The sequence below is a fragment of the Neopsephotus bourkii genome, unplaced genomic scaffold, assembly GCF_033783945.1.
Source record: "Neopsephotus bourkii isolate Nb327-2 ecotype Australia unplaced genomic scaffold, CSIRO-AGI_Nbou_v1 NB_457, whole genome shotgun sequence".
NCBI lineage: Eukaryota > Metazoa > Chordata > Aves > Psittaciformes > Psittacidae > Neopsephotus > Neopsephotus bourkii.
The window spans coordinates 1254629-1271034 of record NW_026900959.1 but is presented as its reverse complement, the minus strand read 5'-3'; the positions used below and the strand labels follow the sequence as shown (position 1 = coordinate 1271034).

At 43.5% G+C, this 16406-nt stretch overlaps 2 protein-coding genes across 5 annotated transcripts in view; one reads left to right on the top strand and one right to left on the bottom strand.

Moving 5' to 3' along the window:
- The window catches only part of CDCA2 (cell division cycle associated 2), a 251906-nt gene that overhangs the window by 178432 nt on the left and 57068 nt on the right, over positions 1 to 16406 (top strand). The window lies entirely within an intron of this gene.
- Positions 1 to 16406, bottom strand: part of EBF2 (EBF transcription factor 2) — a 114922-nt gene that overhangs the window by 88581 nt on the left and 9935 nt on the right. For all 4 annotated transcript variants that reach the window (XM_061349726.1, XM_061349725.1, XM_061349723.1 and 1 more), the window contains exon 6: positions 15855 to 15923. In XM_061349726.1, coding sequence (XP_061205710.1) covers positions 15855 to 15923 — 69 coding nt within the window. The remainder of the gene's footprint in view (positions 1 to 15854; positions 15924 to 16406) is intronic.

The window sequence follows — 16406 nt, the reverse complement described above, 5'->3', positions numbered from 1 at the left end:
GGAATGGAACTACAGAGCACCAAGGTCTGACAGCAGACACTGCTGGAGTGCTGGTCTGAACCAGACCCAGTTACATCTCCTGCTTCCCAGTCACAGCCAGCACTGGGTGATGACATTTTAAAGTGGGAGGTCACAGTGCATTCACATCCTTCCTTCTATAATCATATCCTTCCTTCACTGTCACAACAGATGGGCTACAACACCCCTACCTGCTCCCAAAGTAGCTGGGAACCAGCTGGGCGGGAGCAAGCAAAGAGAAAGGTTTAGAAAGAGAAACATGCATGAGACAACCCATTCAACAACCAGTTACTGGCTCAAAGGGGAAGAAGGAGAAAAGGCAAATATCAGACAGGACTTCCTGTGAGTGTTCAAAACAGAAAGACTCTGACTGTGAGCAGAGACAAAGGCTTTGGCAATGTACAAACACTCCTTCGAAGATGAAGAGTGCTCCACGGGGAGAAGGGGGCACAGCATGCAGTAGTAACCAAACGGGATAGCTACTCTCTCTGACAAAGCACATACCATCCAAGTCACCAGGCCATTACAACAGGTACAGGAGATGTGATATTATCATTGTCTAGCCATAACTCTATAAATACATTCCAACTTGACAAATTCTTGGAGAAAAGCAGCAGTGAGTGTCTGCTGTTATGGGTCTAATGAGCTGCCTCTGAAATCCGAGCTAAAGACAGCTCCCTAGTGGCTGCTGAGCCCAGAGGAAACCTCCTTCAGAGTCCATCAGTGCAAACCGGTGCTGACAGCTTGGGACTACACAACACACAGATTTATTTCACAGACAGCCACAGACAGGAATTTAGCACCCCAAGCTGGCCTCCTGCTTAGCAGAGAAGGTGTTAAAACGCAACCACGCAGAGCCTGGCTCCCCCTCCCCACACACGTTTTCTCCCCTGACCCCTCCTTGAACAAATCACAGAAGCAACTCATCAATTTGGTCACCTGCATCAGGCAGCACAAAACACTCACCAGGTTCCCCCTTTTCCACCTCAGTCTCCCCTAATAACCCCCCAAAATACAGAGCAACTTTTAAAATATAAGCCTTATTATTATTATTGTTTTTTTCCCCCAAAACTGCTTTTGAAGATTAAAAAAGGATTTGCAGAGTTTCACATCATTTCGATTTAAGAACATGTTGATAACCTCGGAATTGAAAACCCAGCTCGAAGTGATGAGTGCAGGTTCTCACACACCCCAGCATTCAGACAGACAGACAAGCTTCATTTCCATTAACACAACAGCAAAAGCCCTGAGAGATCCCCCAAACGAGAGGGAATTTGATACGGTTGGCGCTGTGGCCAGTGCTGATGATATACAAATCTCTCCTGCTCGCACATCATGCTCCTATTTTTAGACTTTTAGGAAACAAAGAGCCCTTCTTGCTGGCTATCTGCTTGTTTGAGAAAAAGGAAGGAGAGGCCTTTTCTGCCTATTGCTCCATCAGCTTCAGAGCAAGTTTGTATTTGCTGACTGAGTCTGCAACCACCAACAGGAAGATCTAGCCCTTCACAAGGCTCTCACACAGGTACCTTCCTGATGTCACTATGATCACTTCTAGACGACTTCCTTGCCATTCAGAGAGAAGCCATCACCCCTATAGCACCCTTCAGTGCTTCCTGATGCACAACAACCAGCTCATCCTGGCCCAGAGTAGCCATGCACTGTATTAACCAGATTGCTCAACAGTGACAGACTGTATTTGCATTCCAAGGTGAAATCTATCAAGGGGAAAAGATGAAGTGTGAGATTTCAGAGCAGACAAGGTGATCAGATAATGACATTATCCTACACAATACAGGATATGGTTACCATTTTCAACTGAGCTATTTGTTTACTCTCTCCTCCACCCAACTAAGCAACTACATGAGACTCCAGATTTTAACATCAGATACAGAGGTGAACATCAGGGGTAAAGCTTCATATTGCTCAGGGTTTAGCTTAGATAAGCATCCAGCTGAAGCCTATGAGGATGAAAAATCAGATAGGAAGTCTCCTCAATATGGACTCTATAAATAGATATGTACAGATATATAAATATATATGTATATGTACCTATATAGATATATACAGATATCTCAAAAGCACTTCCACAGAATTTTGGAGGGGTCTGCAGCCCTACAGAAATTTAGAGACTTAGGAATTTAATTTCTTACCAACATCATGGAAACTCATTCCAAAGGATTTTCTCTCATGGAAAGCAGCAAGGGACAGAACTTTAAAAACTAGTTGGAAGTGACACACACAGATGAGATTTATGTTCAAACTCCTGCTTGTCTGAGGGCTGCTCTTGTTTTCTTATTTCTTATTCCCATTTCTTATTCCCATTAATCAATCTCATCTCCGCAGGTTTCTTTGTCATCCCCAGCCTCCTTTCCCATTCCACTTCTTCCCTGTTGTCCCGATTTCCCAAGACATTTCCACCCTATATTTTTCTAAGCCTGTTCATCTACCCATATAAAGCAATTGGAGATTAAAAAAGAAGACAACACAATGGGGAGAGATGAAGCTCATTACAATATAGAATTTCAAACTAAGCAAGGCGAAGTCTATTGTATACTTGGAAGCATTAGAACAGCTTGTAGCTCTGGCTGTACTGATGCAACACACGAGATCTATGCTTCTCTCAAGCCTTTCCAGGCTGGGGAATTCAAGTGGGCTGATTCCTCCTTTGGGCTTCCAGAATCCCTCCCCACCAAAGCCTAGAGAGCATCATTAGGATATATTGCAGAAAGGCTCAGAATAACAAGATTCAGGGCAATACACCAGACGTGAAGCGAGGTGGGTTGGGTTTTTTTTTACCCACCTCTTCACACCAGCACTGATCTTCTTCCTACAATCATCTTTTTCCTCACTGCAATCTCGCCAAGGGCAATACTGCCTCTTGATAATACAGTCTTTGTATGCACCTTCAGAATTGAGAGAGATCTAGGGGAATTTGAGGGTTAGAGGAAGAGAATTTCAAACCAAACTTAAGAAAGAAGCACCACACAGAGTTAGGTGATGTGAAATCAGAAAATAACACCTCCTCTCTGACCCATGCTATAGATCTCATCTCCTAGTATCCCACTTCTTCTACATACACTAAGTCTCCCTCGTGTCAGCACTGTGTATTGACTGGGGTGGGATCAACAGTAGCAGTAAGGAGCCATCTCTTTTACTACCGGACAGTTTAGTATCAGGAAGATCCACATGCTGGATGCTCTGCATACACTGGCACGACAGTTTTTGACTTGGGGAGCCTACAACTCAAACCAGGCACAGCTGAAGAGCAAAACCTTCCTTCTGTGAAACTGGAATTAAAAGGTGTTAGGAATAGTCATCTCACTCCCATAGTCCTTCCCAATTAACCTCAGGGTTCCCCACGGCCAGGTCCCCTCTAGTTCTGATTTATTGCCCTCCACCCACATGGTAACTCCAAAAACTGATGTGAAAAATTAAACTCATTGTTGCAATTTGCTTAGCTTAATCTAAAGCAAGAGCATTATGTCCCCTCGTGAATGCTGCTGCAAGTGGCTTCGCAGCCTGACCCTTACTTATAATCCCCTGTAAATTCACCCAAAAAGTCATGAACTACATAATATTAGTTCTTACAGACTGACATATTTCCCTGATCTTTCATAAGCCACATGGGGAAACAGTTTTCGCCTGATCTGAATGCAGAAGAAAAACAGTGATCCTAATCAACCGTTTACCCTTAGTGGCTTCCCTAAACAAATCTGGGAAAGAGCTTAAAGGCTTGGGAATATCCTCGACCCTGCTTGATGCACTGTAATAACCCTACCTAATTATACTGATATAAAAACTAATTGGAGAGATAGCAAATGTCAGGGTAAGATGCAAATTGTAGGGTGTTAATTGCTGAACAGGTGCTGGAATAGAATTAAATGAGCATCTTGATTAGGAGAGTGGAAAAAACAAATGTGGACCCCGAAATCAAGTTGGCCACGTGAATTATTTAGCAGCCTTCTTGTACCAGCCAAAGGTCATGTTGATGTGACCTCTGCTTTGTGATGGGTGAGCTGCCAAAACAATAGTGAACTCCAGGAGAAAACAGGGCTTAGGAGGGAGAGGAGACTACCCAAACGTATGGAACTTCCAGTGGGATAAGGAAGGAGGCTTTTTTCCTTAGGGGACTTCTGGGTGGATAACATATAGCAAGTTTTCCATAAGGATCATAGTAGCAATACGCACTAGTCCTGGAGCCAGGGGACCACCACCTTGTCCTCTGCTGCCCTTGCAAGCACAGAAACAAGGTTACTGCCATTTACAGGAAGTATCTGGGGATATGAATGTTGGTCCTAACAAAAAAGAACTAAAAGCCAGGTTTTTAGTCCAAAAATGGACTCAGAGCAGGATTTTCAGTCACAGCCGGTTCTTCAGTGACACCACTATGGTAGTAAATCTTTTTCTCATAGGCCCCCAAGAAAGCCGTCTCACGTTCCAGTTGCCACTGAATGACCAGTAAACAGATGAGATCAAGTAACATCAGCAAGTGACAGAACCTACTGAAACGTTGTGCTAATTATGGAGAATTCTAGAAACCAATTCTTTAGAAATTACTGGAAAGATTTAAATGGTTATTCACTTCTCTTAATTACTTCATATCACACTGGTTCAAACAACTGCGGCATGAGACTAAAGGAGGCCTTTTCCACTGAGCTCACTTAATAAGCAAACAGGTCTCAGGGATGGGAGCAGTTGATGTGAAGTGGTAGCTGAAATGACTGCATTACTTCCAAGAGCAGCCGAGATTCCATCTAGAGCAGGATCTGACCATTAGGCACTGTCCAAAGTCACAGTACAAACATGCAGTGCAGAGCTTCCATTCTGAATGGGAGGGATAGAGAAGGAATGACTGAAACAGAGGGAAACAGGCCAGTTGTCCTGGACAGGCTTAAAACATCAGGAGCCTAAAAGATACCTTAAAATGAATACAAGCAAGAGGTCAATTTTAAGCTTTTAATATTGCCAATGAAGTGCAGGATAAGAGCTGGATCTTATTTTTTTGCTGCATACTAACAGGCTACAGCCTCTCTCCTTTTAAGTCTTGTATTCCCAAACATTCATGCAACACAACACACGGCAGTTGTCTCCAGACTAATTCCCCATTAAATACATTCCTACATATCAGACCCCTTTTTGCAGAAAACAGAACTGAGCACAGAGTTCATTCTGGCACCAGGAATGGACGGCGTTAAGGCAGTGGTGAGAATATGATCACCAGTGCTATTGACAGCTCCCCAAGAGGAAAATCAGCTTGCACAAGACAAAAGCCTAAGCCAGTGACAGACACACTGAGCATAAGAGTGCCAGTGTCCTTTTCCCCACCCAAATGCTAGAAGATTCCATATGGGTATCTGCAACAGTGCCGGGTCATAAGAAAGCCATGTTTCTGTCCCAAGAAGCACAAGAGCAGGACAGTGCTTTACAGTGTTTACACACAGATAACACACTGCAGGCACACAGGAACAGGCACCAGTTCAGAGGATGATGAAACATTTCCCACAGATCTTGGGGGGCAAGGGGAGAAGCATGCTTAAGACTTAAAGCTTAGATTTATGACAATAAGACCTGAAGTTCCCTTTGTGTCTAGGGGATATGATACACCATGGGTGACAGGAGAACAGAGTGGGTACTGCATTGCAATGCTCAGTCTCCTGGGATGAAGACACCAATTCATTATCTGCACACCATCCTTCTTGGGGCCTCCACTGCTGGAGGAGGCAGCTGCCAATCACGTTCCATTCTACAGACTGGTGTTCAGTGCTCGCAGTGTGGGCTGGAAGCAGCTGCAGGGACAAACAGATTCAGTTCATTTTTCAAGTTCAGATCTATGTCTTAGAGGGGAAGGGCTGCAACTCCAATCAAGTTGCCTCTCCAATGACTTCAGCTTTAACTTTGCTGTTCAGGGCCACTACAGATATGCAGGATGTACCTGAAATGGCATAATGGGGTGGGGGGGAGATGATGACAACAGAGACTCAATTTGTGTAGGGTTCAACTGAGCAAAGTCTTGGTAGTCTGTTAAAATCCTGTACCTGCATATGATCACAGCTGTGCTGCAGGCTGTTATACACAGCTCTGTAGAACCATTATGTTAACACCCACCCTGTACTTTGCCAATGCTGACAGTGTCCCAAAACAGCTCGTGGAACTGTTCTAGATTTCTTATATTGGGAAAAGTAACATGCATGAAAGATAGAGGGAGTTTTATTATCAAACACTCATTAAGGCTTGCAGGAAGATAAAACTTCACCCACACCTGCAGCTTACAGCAATGTTAACAGCAAGCCTTTCACATGCCAACAATCTTAAATGCAGAAATATTGCAGAGCTCTTAAAAACTCATTCAGAAACTAGAAAATGCTACAATTAAAATTAAGTAATTAACCAAAATCCTTTTTGATGTATATGGTACCATCCTATTATGATATAATTCTTCCTCAATATGTCACAGCATGTACCTTGCCCCATTCCCATTTTTACCTGGTTGTTCTAGCTGCTCCTTGCCTCTTCCTCAGCCCCTAGCTGGGCCCAACCTACCATCAGGTCCTAATCCTCCAGTCAAGACTCCCAGTCCACACAAAATTCCTCACCAAACCTTAAAGCCTAATTCTCTTGCCCAGAAGCACCACTTCCCCCACACTGCAAGCAAGCCATCAAGAGGCTGCTCCCAAACTATGTACAGTATACATCCACAAGAGTTACAGACAAGCCTGAGCTGATAGAAACTCTCCCAGCTATATGACAACTCACATGAGCCAAGCAGTCAGAATCCACTGCTCTAAAATCACCTTTGATCTGTGCAAATACAGAGCATTTATCTGCTGGCTGCTGTTCTCTTGCTAAAGCAGAGCTCTCAAGTGGAGGAAAACAGCCATCCAATGTATGAGTGCACAAAGAGACAGAACTTCGCATGCCTTCATGGGTAACACGAACAGAAATCTTGCCTATAAAAAAGTACAAACCTGAAGCTACAGAAGAAAATGAAGGGAAAGGGGACACAGTCCCATTGCCCATCACAGAAATGGTTCAGGTCACTGCTCCTGACCGGCAGCTCTATGTTAGGTGAGTTATCAGGCAGGGCTCCTCTCCTGCCTGTGTTGCTTGGCTAAATAGAAAGCAACTGACAGTGACACTTTCTGAAGGCACTGAAGTCAAACTGGAAAATGAGAGAACCAGATGTCCCTGCAGGAATGCTGGGAAATGCTTGAGATAAAGGGGAAGGGGAAAATAAAAACCTAAACCTTTAACCAAAACGTCCCAGAGGATATTTTTTTTGAGGTCTATGTCAACAAGTGACACTGACACAACCCTGGATACTTTTCCCCCCTCTTTAGCAGAGGAATTCTGACTGCCCAAATCTTTTGTCAACATCAAGGAAAATTATTTATTCTGGCGTGGAGTCAACCTTCAAAGTCCTCGTTATTTTTCTTCGAGGTACTGAGCACCCACGTTCCTAATGAGAGGAGAGATCTGGAAAAACATCACTGTTCAAGTATTCACTCCTGCTCCAAATTAGTATCCAGCACAATGTAGCGTGGAGACCCAGTGACACGGCGAGCAGCATTAATTCAAGGAGCATTTAAAGCTGTCCAGAACAAAACCCTCAGATAGATACATAAGATGAAGAGCAAGTCTGAAGGAGGCAGAACCTCCTCAGCTTTACCTCTCCTCCCAAACAGCACTTTTTAGTTTAGAATCATGTGAAAAAATGAAGTTTCATCTTTTCAAAAAAGGAAACTTCCGGAACTGTAGTTCCTGATGGGAAGCTGACAGCAAAGCCCAGCCGGGAATTTTAGCAGTTTCATGATCTTTTCAGGACTTAGTTTCCACAAAATATTTACGTACATGCTTCTTGATGCTGATGCTAAATGAAAGTGCCAACTGCTTTGCTGAATAGGGATCCATTTGCTAAAATAGATTTTAACAATGCTGCAGAAGAAAACATAACCACATCTCTTCAAAAACCATTCAATATTTGTATTAACATCCCCACTCTTGGCTTTAAGTCTCATTTCTTTATGCCATCAGGTAATTTGATCTGTTCACTGTGTTCTGGCTTTCAAGTGCTTTAAACACCTGTGTAATTACCCACCCTACACCATCTCTTTTCAAACACTCACTCCTCCTCCTCTAAGGTAAAGCACAACGTGTGTGTGTCTGGCTAATGCAAACATACCTCATGCAGTCCTGCTTCTGCAACATAGCTCTTGGGTACAGAGCCTAAGAGCAAGGCAATTATTTCTTTCCTTTCTGATACAAGCCTCTTGCACAGAGCTGTAAAGATCAAGACAAGGACCCAGCGGGAAAACATGGTAGTGGAAAACTCTTCCCCCGAAGCAAAGGAACAGACCTAACTAGAGCCAAGTGAACACCTACAATAATCAGGCTAACAAACCCGCTTGGTGGTGCAGCCAGCAGCAACAATGGAAAGCATACAGAGCATGCAGAACGGATGGCACATCCTGTGGAGAAAGTTGACTAGTACTTTGAGGGAAGCACTGGGAATACAAGGGAAAGGCTGTCAGAGGAGCCACTTCCTATCACGCTACAGAGCCTGTATCTTGAAAGGATTCACAGTAATTGACAATACCATTTTCCTTTGCTTGGGATTCACATTCCCAAGAATAGTTACTCCACTCTTTTCTCTTTAAAGGGATAAAAAAAAAATCAATGGAGCAGAATTTTCTACCTTCATGCCAAAAACTGAGCAGAGAGAAAAGGGCTCAATGGGCTGCAGAGCTGGACTTGCCATGCTCGCTGATGGCCCCAGGCCACATGGGTATGAAGCTGTGACACTTGGAGCTGCAAAGCTCCTAGACTGTGCCAGTTTCCTTTCCCAAATCGCAATTCCTTCCTGGAAAAGTGGACTGGGTTTCACTCCCTGTTTTTTTGGTTGGTTTTTGCTTGGTGGTTTTGTTGATTTGTTTTATTGATAAAACATACACACCCACTTCCAGAATACTGGAATAACAACCTTGCTCCTGCTTCCACTGTAAGGAAAGGAAGCTTTGATGTGGATTCGCACAAGATAAATCCTTAACCTCATAACATGCCATACAAACAGGAGCCCTGGCGGTTGTTCTCTGCTGGAATAAACAGAACAGTCCCTTCAGGATGAGAAATGCCATCGTCTGGTGGAATCAGCTTCATGCCATCTCCTGTCACGTCTGACAGCACTTGAGCTCATGAGAGGGGCAAGTGATTAAGAGCCACCAGAGGGCAATCAGTTGCTGTTTCATTTTACTTTCTTGAAATAGCCTTTATAGGACAGATACAAACCCAAGTAGGGCAGAGCAGCTCCTTTTGCCTAATGGGTTCACAGGCACTCAAATAAGCTGAGTGCTTAAAAACAACTCAGGAGCCACAGTAAAAGAGAGAAAATTATTGCTTCCTGCCATGACCAAATATTAAACACAGCACACACCTAATGGCTCTATCACTCCCCAGGGAAGAAGCTTTATGAACAATAAAATCCCAGCAGACTTGCACTGTTTGGACTTAGAAGCCTCATTATAGGCTCACTGATCCAATACGATTTACAAGCTCAATGGACTCCACTTGAAGGAAAAGCCACCAAACGTGGAGTTATAAATGGAATGCCCATGGAGAAATAAGCATTTGTTTGTGAAGGAAATGAGCAGAGGAGATGGGGAGGAAAGGAAAAAAAAAAAAAAAAAGAAAGAAGATGGGCTGGATAAGAGCAGCACATCAGAGGTCCCAGTCAGAGAAAGATGGGAATATGACTTACACTCACAGAAAGGAAATGCTGTTCCAGGACGTGCTTACGTGATCCAGCCTGGAACACACAAGAGTTGGATGCCACTCCACACTGTCTCCTACATGACTCTGGGCAAGCCATGTCAGCTCTTACTGTCATTAAAATGGTAAGCCCATTGCTATCTGACTTAGCAAGTTTCAGATAAACATTATATACTTTCAGTCTCAACCCTGTCTTCATTTTGCAAGGACGCTGGGAGATGTTCCAAGTGGGACAAGTTATTTCATCCCCTATCTGAAAAGAGCAAGCACTATCCATTAACTGGCAGCCTTTCTTCAGATGTGAAGCATTCACTTCAGAGCAGCTGAAGTTAACAGCATGGAAAATACATGAGATCTTACCAGAAACAGATGGTGAAAGAAACACAAGGAAGGGATGGACAGAAATAAAAGGTTCAAAAGGAAAGCAAGAGGCAGTAACAAGAAAGGCTAGGGCAGATGAAGTGACAAGTCCATAAAACCAGGTCTAGACAGCGGCCTAGAGGAGGGCAAAAGTGATAAGGAAGAGTATTTCAGGTCATAAATACACAGAGGATGCTTTCATTAAGATGCAAATACTCTGAAATACTGGCAAAGATGCGTTCAGATGGATCCAGACAAATGCAAGCCATGTTCAAACAGCTGAGTTTTAGAGATCCCATGTCAGACACCAATGCCATGTCAGACACCAATGCCCCGGATTTCTTTTGCCCTGTTTGCATAGCGAATTCACCCTCAGCTACTGTTCTCAGAGGTGCTTTAGCTCATGGGAAACTTTGATTCCATTCCCCACTCCACTGCTACCAAACTCCTTGACTCCACTGGCTCCTCGCACTGCTATCACATCTGTCCTGAGAGCCCTCAGTATCACCTGGCTGTTCATAAGAACACGACACAAACTGCATCAAATTCTCTTTACTGCAGGGACAAAGCCTCCATTTAAGAGGAGACAAGGATTTTTCCTTCCACTCTGTTTGAACTCCGATCAAAACTCTGCCTTGCCCAGTCAGGATTCACCCAGCCAGCATCAGCCATGGTTTTTGTCTCCACTAAAGCACAACTCATCTAACAAGATTGGAATTTGTCCATGCTTGCTGTCTGAACTGCACTAAAGCATCAGGGAACCTCTCTGGTAGGTTAAAGCCATTCCCATTGTCTTCTCCCTACAGGCCCTTGTCCCAAGCCCCTCTCCAGGTTTCCTGTAGCCCCTTTAGGCACTGGAGCTAAGCTTTCCCCTTAAGGAGCCTTCTCTTTTCCAGGCTGAACCAGCCCAGCTCTCTCAGCTTGCTCAGAGACTTACCCATGCTCACTTGCAGTCCTGTAACCAGAACATGAGCTAACTATTTCAGTCACACTTAGTGGAACTAAACCAACCAATTTTAGTTAACACTCCAACCTGTTATGTTTTTCCCTCAAACTTATCCCATTCAGAGGGCTCAGGACAAAACGCTGCACAGTCACACAGTGACAGCACAAGGCCTGCAGCACTCCTGTACAAAGAGCTCGTGGAAGCGAGGTCCCAGTTCTGTTGCTTCCTAACAGATTCATGCTTGAAGTCAGCAGCAATTTAAACTCGTTTCTTTTTGCTTAGTTTCAGGAGCAGTAACACCTTCAGCCCAGGCAGAGAATAACTTTTAAACCACTCCAGAACAATTGCCACCTAACGGCAACAGCTTTCCACATCACCATAGTATCTGCACACATCAGTTTTCAGCATGCATCTCTCTGTGTTACCAGTGAAAGGTAGAAATGCCTATGGGAATGGCTGGAAAAATACAGGGAGTCTGCAATGGAGAACCTGGGGCTTCCACAGCTCAAACAAGCTCCTTAACCACAAGTCCATCCTTCATTTTTCACACACACTCAGAAAGATCTTTAAGCTCCTCCTGATTCACCAGCTTGCTGGAAAAACTGTTGTCTGTCGACATTAAAAGGAAGATTAAGTGACACCATCGAGTTTACTCCATTTACAAGCTTTAAGTGATTTCACATAGCAAAGATTACAAGATGTTTTGTACAACAAACTAGTAAAGAAATGTTCTTTTTGCCTAAAAGGGGAAGAAGAGGGAAGAACCAATCACACACGTTAGGCACTAAGAGAACCACTTGTCAAACGGCTCCGATAGTGCACTGTAAGTTACTGACTCCCCACAAACATCCAGTCTACTAAAAAATTCATAAAGAGACAGATGGCACAACAGCAGCTCTTTGCAGGAGAGCAGGGTTTAGCAGTGAACAAAGGACTTTGACTCCCCAGGACAAGAGGAGAGATCATTGTGGGGTTTGGAGGCTTGGAAGGGGGGATTGGAGCACACAGGGAGTTGAGGAAGGCTGTGTCTCTCTGGGGCTCTTCGTTTCACCCCACAGCAGCAATGGATTTGAGACGTTTATTCTACCTTGGCAGGCGTACAAGGAGTGTGGAGCACAGCAGAACAAGAACAATCCAACTCTGCCATGGAGGTAAAATCCTCACTGTAGAAATACGAAATACAAACCCAAAATTCCTATTGAAGGATCTGAAACCACCTTCCACAGGGGGGAATGGAGGACTTATGTGACTGGCTTGAAGTCTCAGGGCAACTTGTATCGGTGGGAATTTGATCCAGGCCTCTCCATTCATGCTGTTCTGCCCCTAAGCATTAGGAAATATCCTTATGTTACCCCATGGTTTTTGGGATCAGCCCGAAAGGGTGATGGAAAGGATAAAGTCCTTTATAGATGGCTGAGATTAAGGAAAAAAGAAAAAAGAAAAAAAAAACCAACAAATAAAAAATATAAATGAAAACCATCCCAACATTCCCACTTGATGAATGGGGAATTTATATCCCAACTCTCCTAAAATTAGGAATGAAATTCATTAGCAGCATCTCTGACCTTTTAATCCCAAGACCAAGTTTCTTTTCATGTGCATCACTGCAGTGGGAAAGGAGGAAAACTAATTGGAATATAAGCAAAATACACTTTTCATTTGGGAAGTATCATCTTTAAAAGAACACGCGTCCACCCTTCTATCTGGAAGCCACCCCAACCCCTCCACTTCACATCCCTGCCTATGATTTCAAAGAAGGGAATGTTAGTATTCAAAGTTCACAGATTTCCAGGAATTAAAAGGAACATCAAGAACCACCACTTCAGCCATGAAGGGAGGGAGAGAATAAAAACCATTACACTGCTGAAGTCTCACAAACCCACCAATTCCACACATACTAACTCCAAAAATTAAGATGGAAAACAGGATGAAGGGACATTAAGATCCCTGGAAACCCACCCATGCTATGATCCACCATGGAAACACACTAGAACTAACTTAGCTCTGATTAATTTTGATCTCATATACTAAATTAAAGCTTGCTCCAATATTCTGAGAGCTGACTGGGATTTGTGCTTCTAAAAAGCTTTGAGTGTCTATTCTGGAAATGCTTCTGGACTAAACATCTATCAAGAAACCTCCTGCCCATGGTCACACAGTCCTTTCAGTGCTGTGCTTCACTAGGGTTCTGTCTTTCCTACTTTTTGACCTCTGCAATAGCAGCATTGCAGAATTTGAGCTGTATCATTGCTGTTAAAACAGAGGCAGCATTCTGAAGTCAGATTCTGATCAGACCTACCCTGGAATTGTGACTCAAAACACTGCAGGAACCTAAATACTCCAACACGTCCTACAGACCTTTGCTGGTGGGAGCGGGTCACAGTCAATTTCAGTGAAGAAGCTCCCTTTCATATAGAAAAGGGACAGTTTTCAAGAGTGAATGGAAAAATAACTGCAAGGTCCTTAGGATCTAATTCTAGTCCCCAGAGCAAAGGTCACAGCAGAAATGTTTTATTCAGCATAAGAACTTTTGGAACTCATTCAAGGAGAAGAAAAAACCGAACAGCAACAACACAACTGACATTTTTTTCCCACTGAGCTATTTCTTCCTTTTAAAAGAGGGATACAAGTTTCCATGATCTGGCAAACACCAATGAATTGTGCCTCCCTATAGCAACAAACAGGTAAACCAACACAAGTGTCTAAGCGTCAGTCCCCTGGAGCATAAAAAGAAGAGAAACAAAGAAAGGGGGAAACACTGCACTGCTGTGCACTGCTCATGGAGTTATGGTCATTTGTAGCAGCTTGTAACACAGTCCCTGAACTCGGCTAAATCTGGTGCATTGGTTAGCTCAGTTCAACAGTGGATGGTTCTAAACTCAACCGATTCAAAGGCTTCAATAGTCTCCTGAGGTCTGTAGGATGTGAAAATCTTACCTTTCCTGGCCTGCATGATAGCAAGCTGCATTTCAGAGACTGTATTCTACCGGCTGCTAAGCTCTTAAGCATATATATCTTCTTCTAAAGAAGCCATATAAAGACCACCTGGGTAAATAAGAACACTGCTGCCCAGATTCCCAAGCTGGTTCCGAACACATACAGTTCTCCAGCCGTTTTCTGCTTGTTTGAAAGACAGGAAGATCAGCCCCATTGAAAGCAGTTTGGGAGAGTGAAGCATTTAGTTAAACCCATAGGTAGCTGTACTTACTGCTGTGATTTGCTAGATGCTGCCTTGTGATCAGTGGTGGAAAAGGTTTAGCTTTGAGTTTAGCTTCTATTCACCACACTGTTCACTAAACCATGCCACCAGACACGATTTGTCATCATGCCTTCCCTCTGCAGCCTAAATCTGATCTAGTGGTAGGAACTACCCCCTTCATGGACTTAATTCCTGGGCTAATACAGCACTCACGTCATGCAGCTTCTCCAGCAGCAAGACCAATTTCAGAACATTCAGATTGGAAAGTTCCCAAAAGCAGATTCATACCAAACATCAACACAGCCAAAAATAAGCTTGAAATTTCACAGAAAAGGTCAAGATGGCATATCTGGGACTTCTGCTTCCAGTCAGGAAACTGCCCCCACACAAACAGCCCTGTTTGCTGCCACTGCCAACCCTGGCCCCAACCACACCTTGTAAATATAACATTAAAGGGGAAAATCGTGGGGTAAAAGGAGTGAAGAACCATCACATCAAAGCTCCAAAATACTTAGGTTAACTCTGTCATGAAGAAAAAGAAAGATTTGCAAATCTTTATTCAAACCAGCTTGACCATTCTGAATGCCAAAACAAATTCACAAGACATACTATGACAAATAATGCTTATTAGAATGTAGACAGAGCATGCCAGACACATACAGACATAAAAGCTGAATCCACAATCATTCCACTTCAGCAGCAGCTCTCCACTGGCCCCTTGTACCAGCTGCTTCAGGAAAAAGCAGCTCTTTAAACAGTTACTATAGATTAAACTGGGGGGAGAAGGTTTCTTCCTGACTTTCCCTTGTTTCCTGTTCTCCTTCTGGAGATCTCAGTTGTGCACTTCTTTTTGAAAGCTCTGCCTACTCTTATTTATCCTTTCAGAATCTTGCTGATCTCCAGACAGCAAACACCACTTTGAGTCACTGAGTTCACAGGCGACTTCTCAGCCTCTACAAGTACTCAGTTTTTAATGTGCCAGCTCCTGATTTAACAAGCCACTGCTCTCCCCTATTTATGTTATTCACCTACAAATTGGCAATCAGAACCTAGGCTTGGATCTGAACTGAGTAACATATGAAAGTGCTGTTCTACATAGAATTGCTCACAACACCCAAACCATCAGTTTTAATCCTGCCTAACATGTTGCACTTCTGCCTTTACCCCTTCCTTCTTCCCCACATTCCTACAAAAATGGTATTTTGTTAAAGAATATTACTGAATCTGCCAGGCTGCTCAAAGCTTTATCTGTCTCAGTAACCCAGTTGGATCAGATCCCTGGTGAGCAGAAAACATTCCAGATGTATATATGGACTATTCGCTCACAATGAAAGTGATACATAGAGAGCTTAGTTTAAAAGATGAACATCAATCATTAAGCCAAGGTAAGCCTAGATGGACTAAAGCCAACCCTCTCTTAGGCTGGCAGCTCTGTCAGGAATCACAAAGCACAGACATCCCCAATGGCAGATGCTGACAGATACCCACCATCAGAGACCCTCAGCCACCTAAAAGCACAACCAACAATTTGGGGTTGCTTTTGTAGGAAAATGAGGATTTGTCTCCTACCTGTCGATGATCACGGGGTCAGATGGAGTCTCATTTCTGTTGCCACAACTTTTCTTCTCGCAGCACCGACTAAAGAGAGAGAAAACCAAAGTTAAAGAATTACTGGGTCTATTGACAGCAAAGCAACCAGCTGAAAGTCTTGTCTGCAAAGCTTCAGAACTCAGCATGTGCCTACAAGAGTGACAGAAAATTCTGGCTAGGCTTTCCAGAAGGGAATTGGGTGCCCAAGTCCTGGTTGTTTCCAGCTGGATTTTGGTACTTGGCTCCTCATCGTCTTTTTTGCAATTCCCAGCCAAAACTGAAAAGCAACACGGTCATGCTTTAGACTAAGGTGCTATTCATAAAGCTTAATAAATGATTAACAGATGTCATAATGACATGACTGGCACAAGTATCATGTTATGTATGGTTAAAAGTCCATCTAAAGAAACCACTGCATTTCCTTTTCCCATTTTTAAAAGGGATAATAAAAAAACAAGGGAAAAAAATAAATCAGAAGATGGGTCATTGATTTCCACTGACAGACCCATGGACATAAGTGATGCTCCTTGC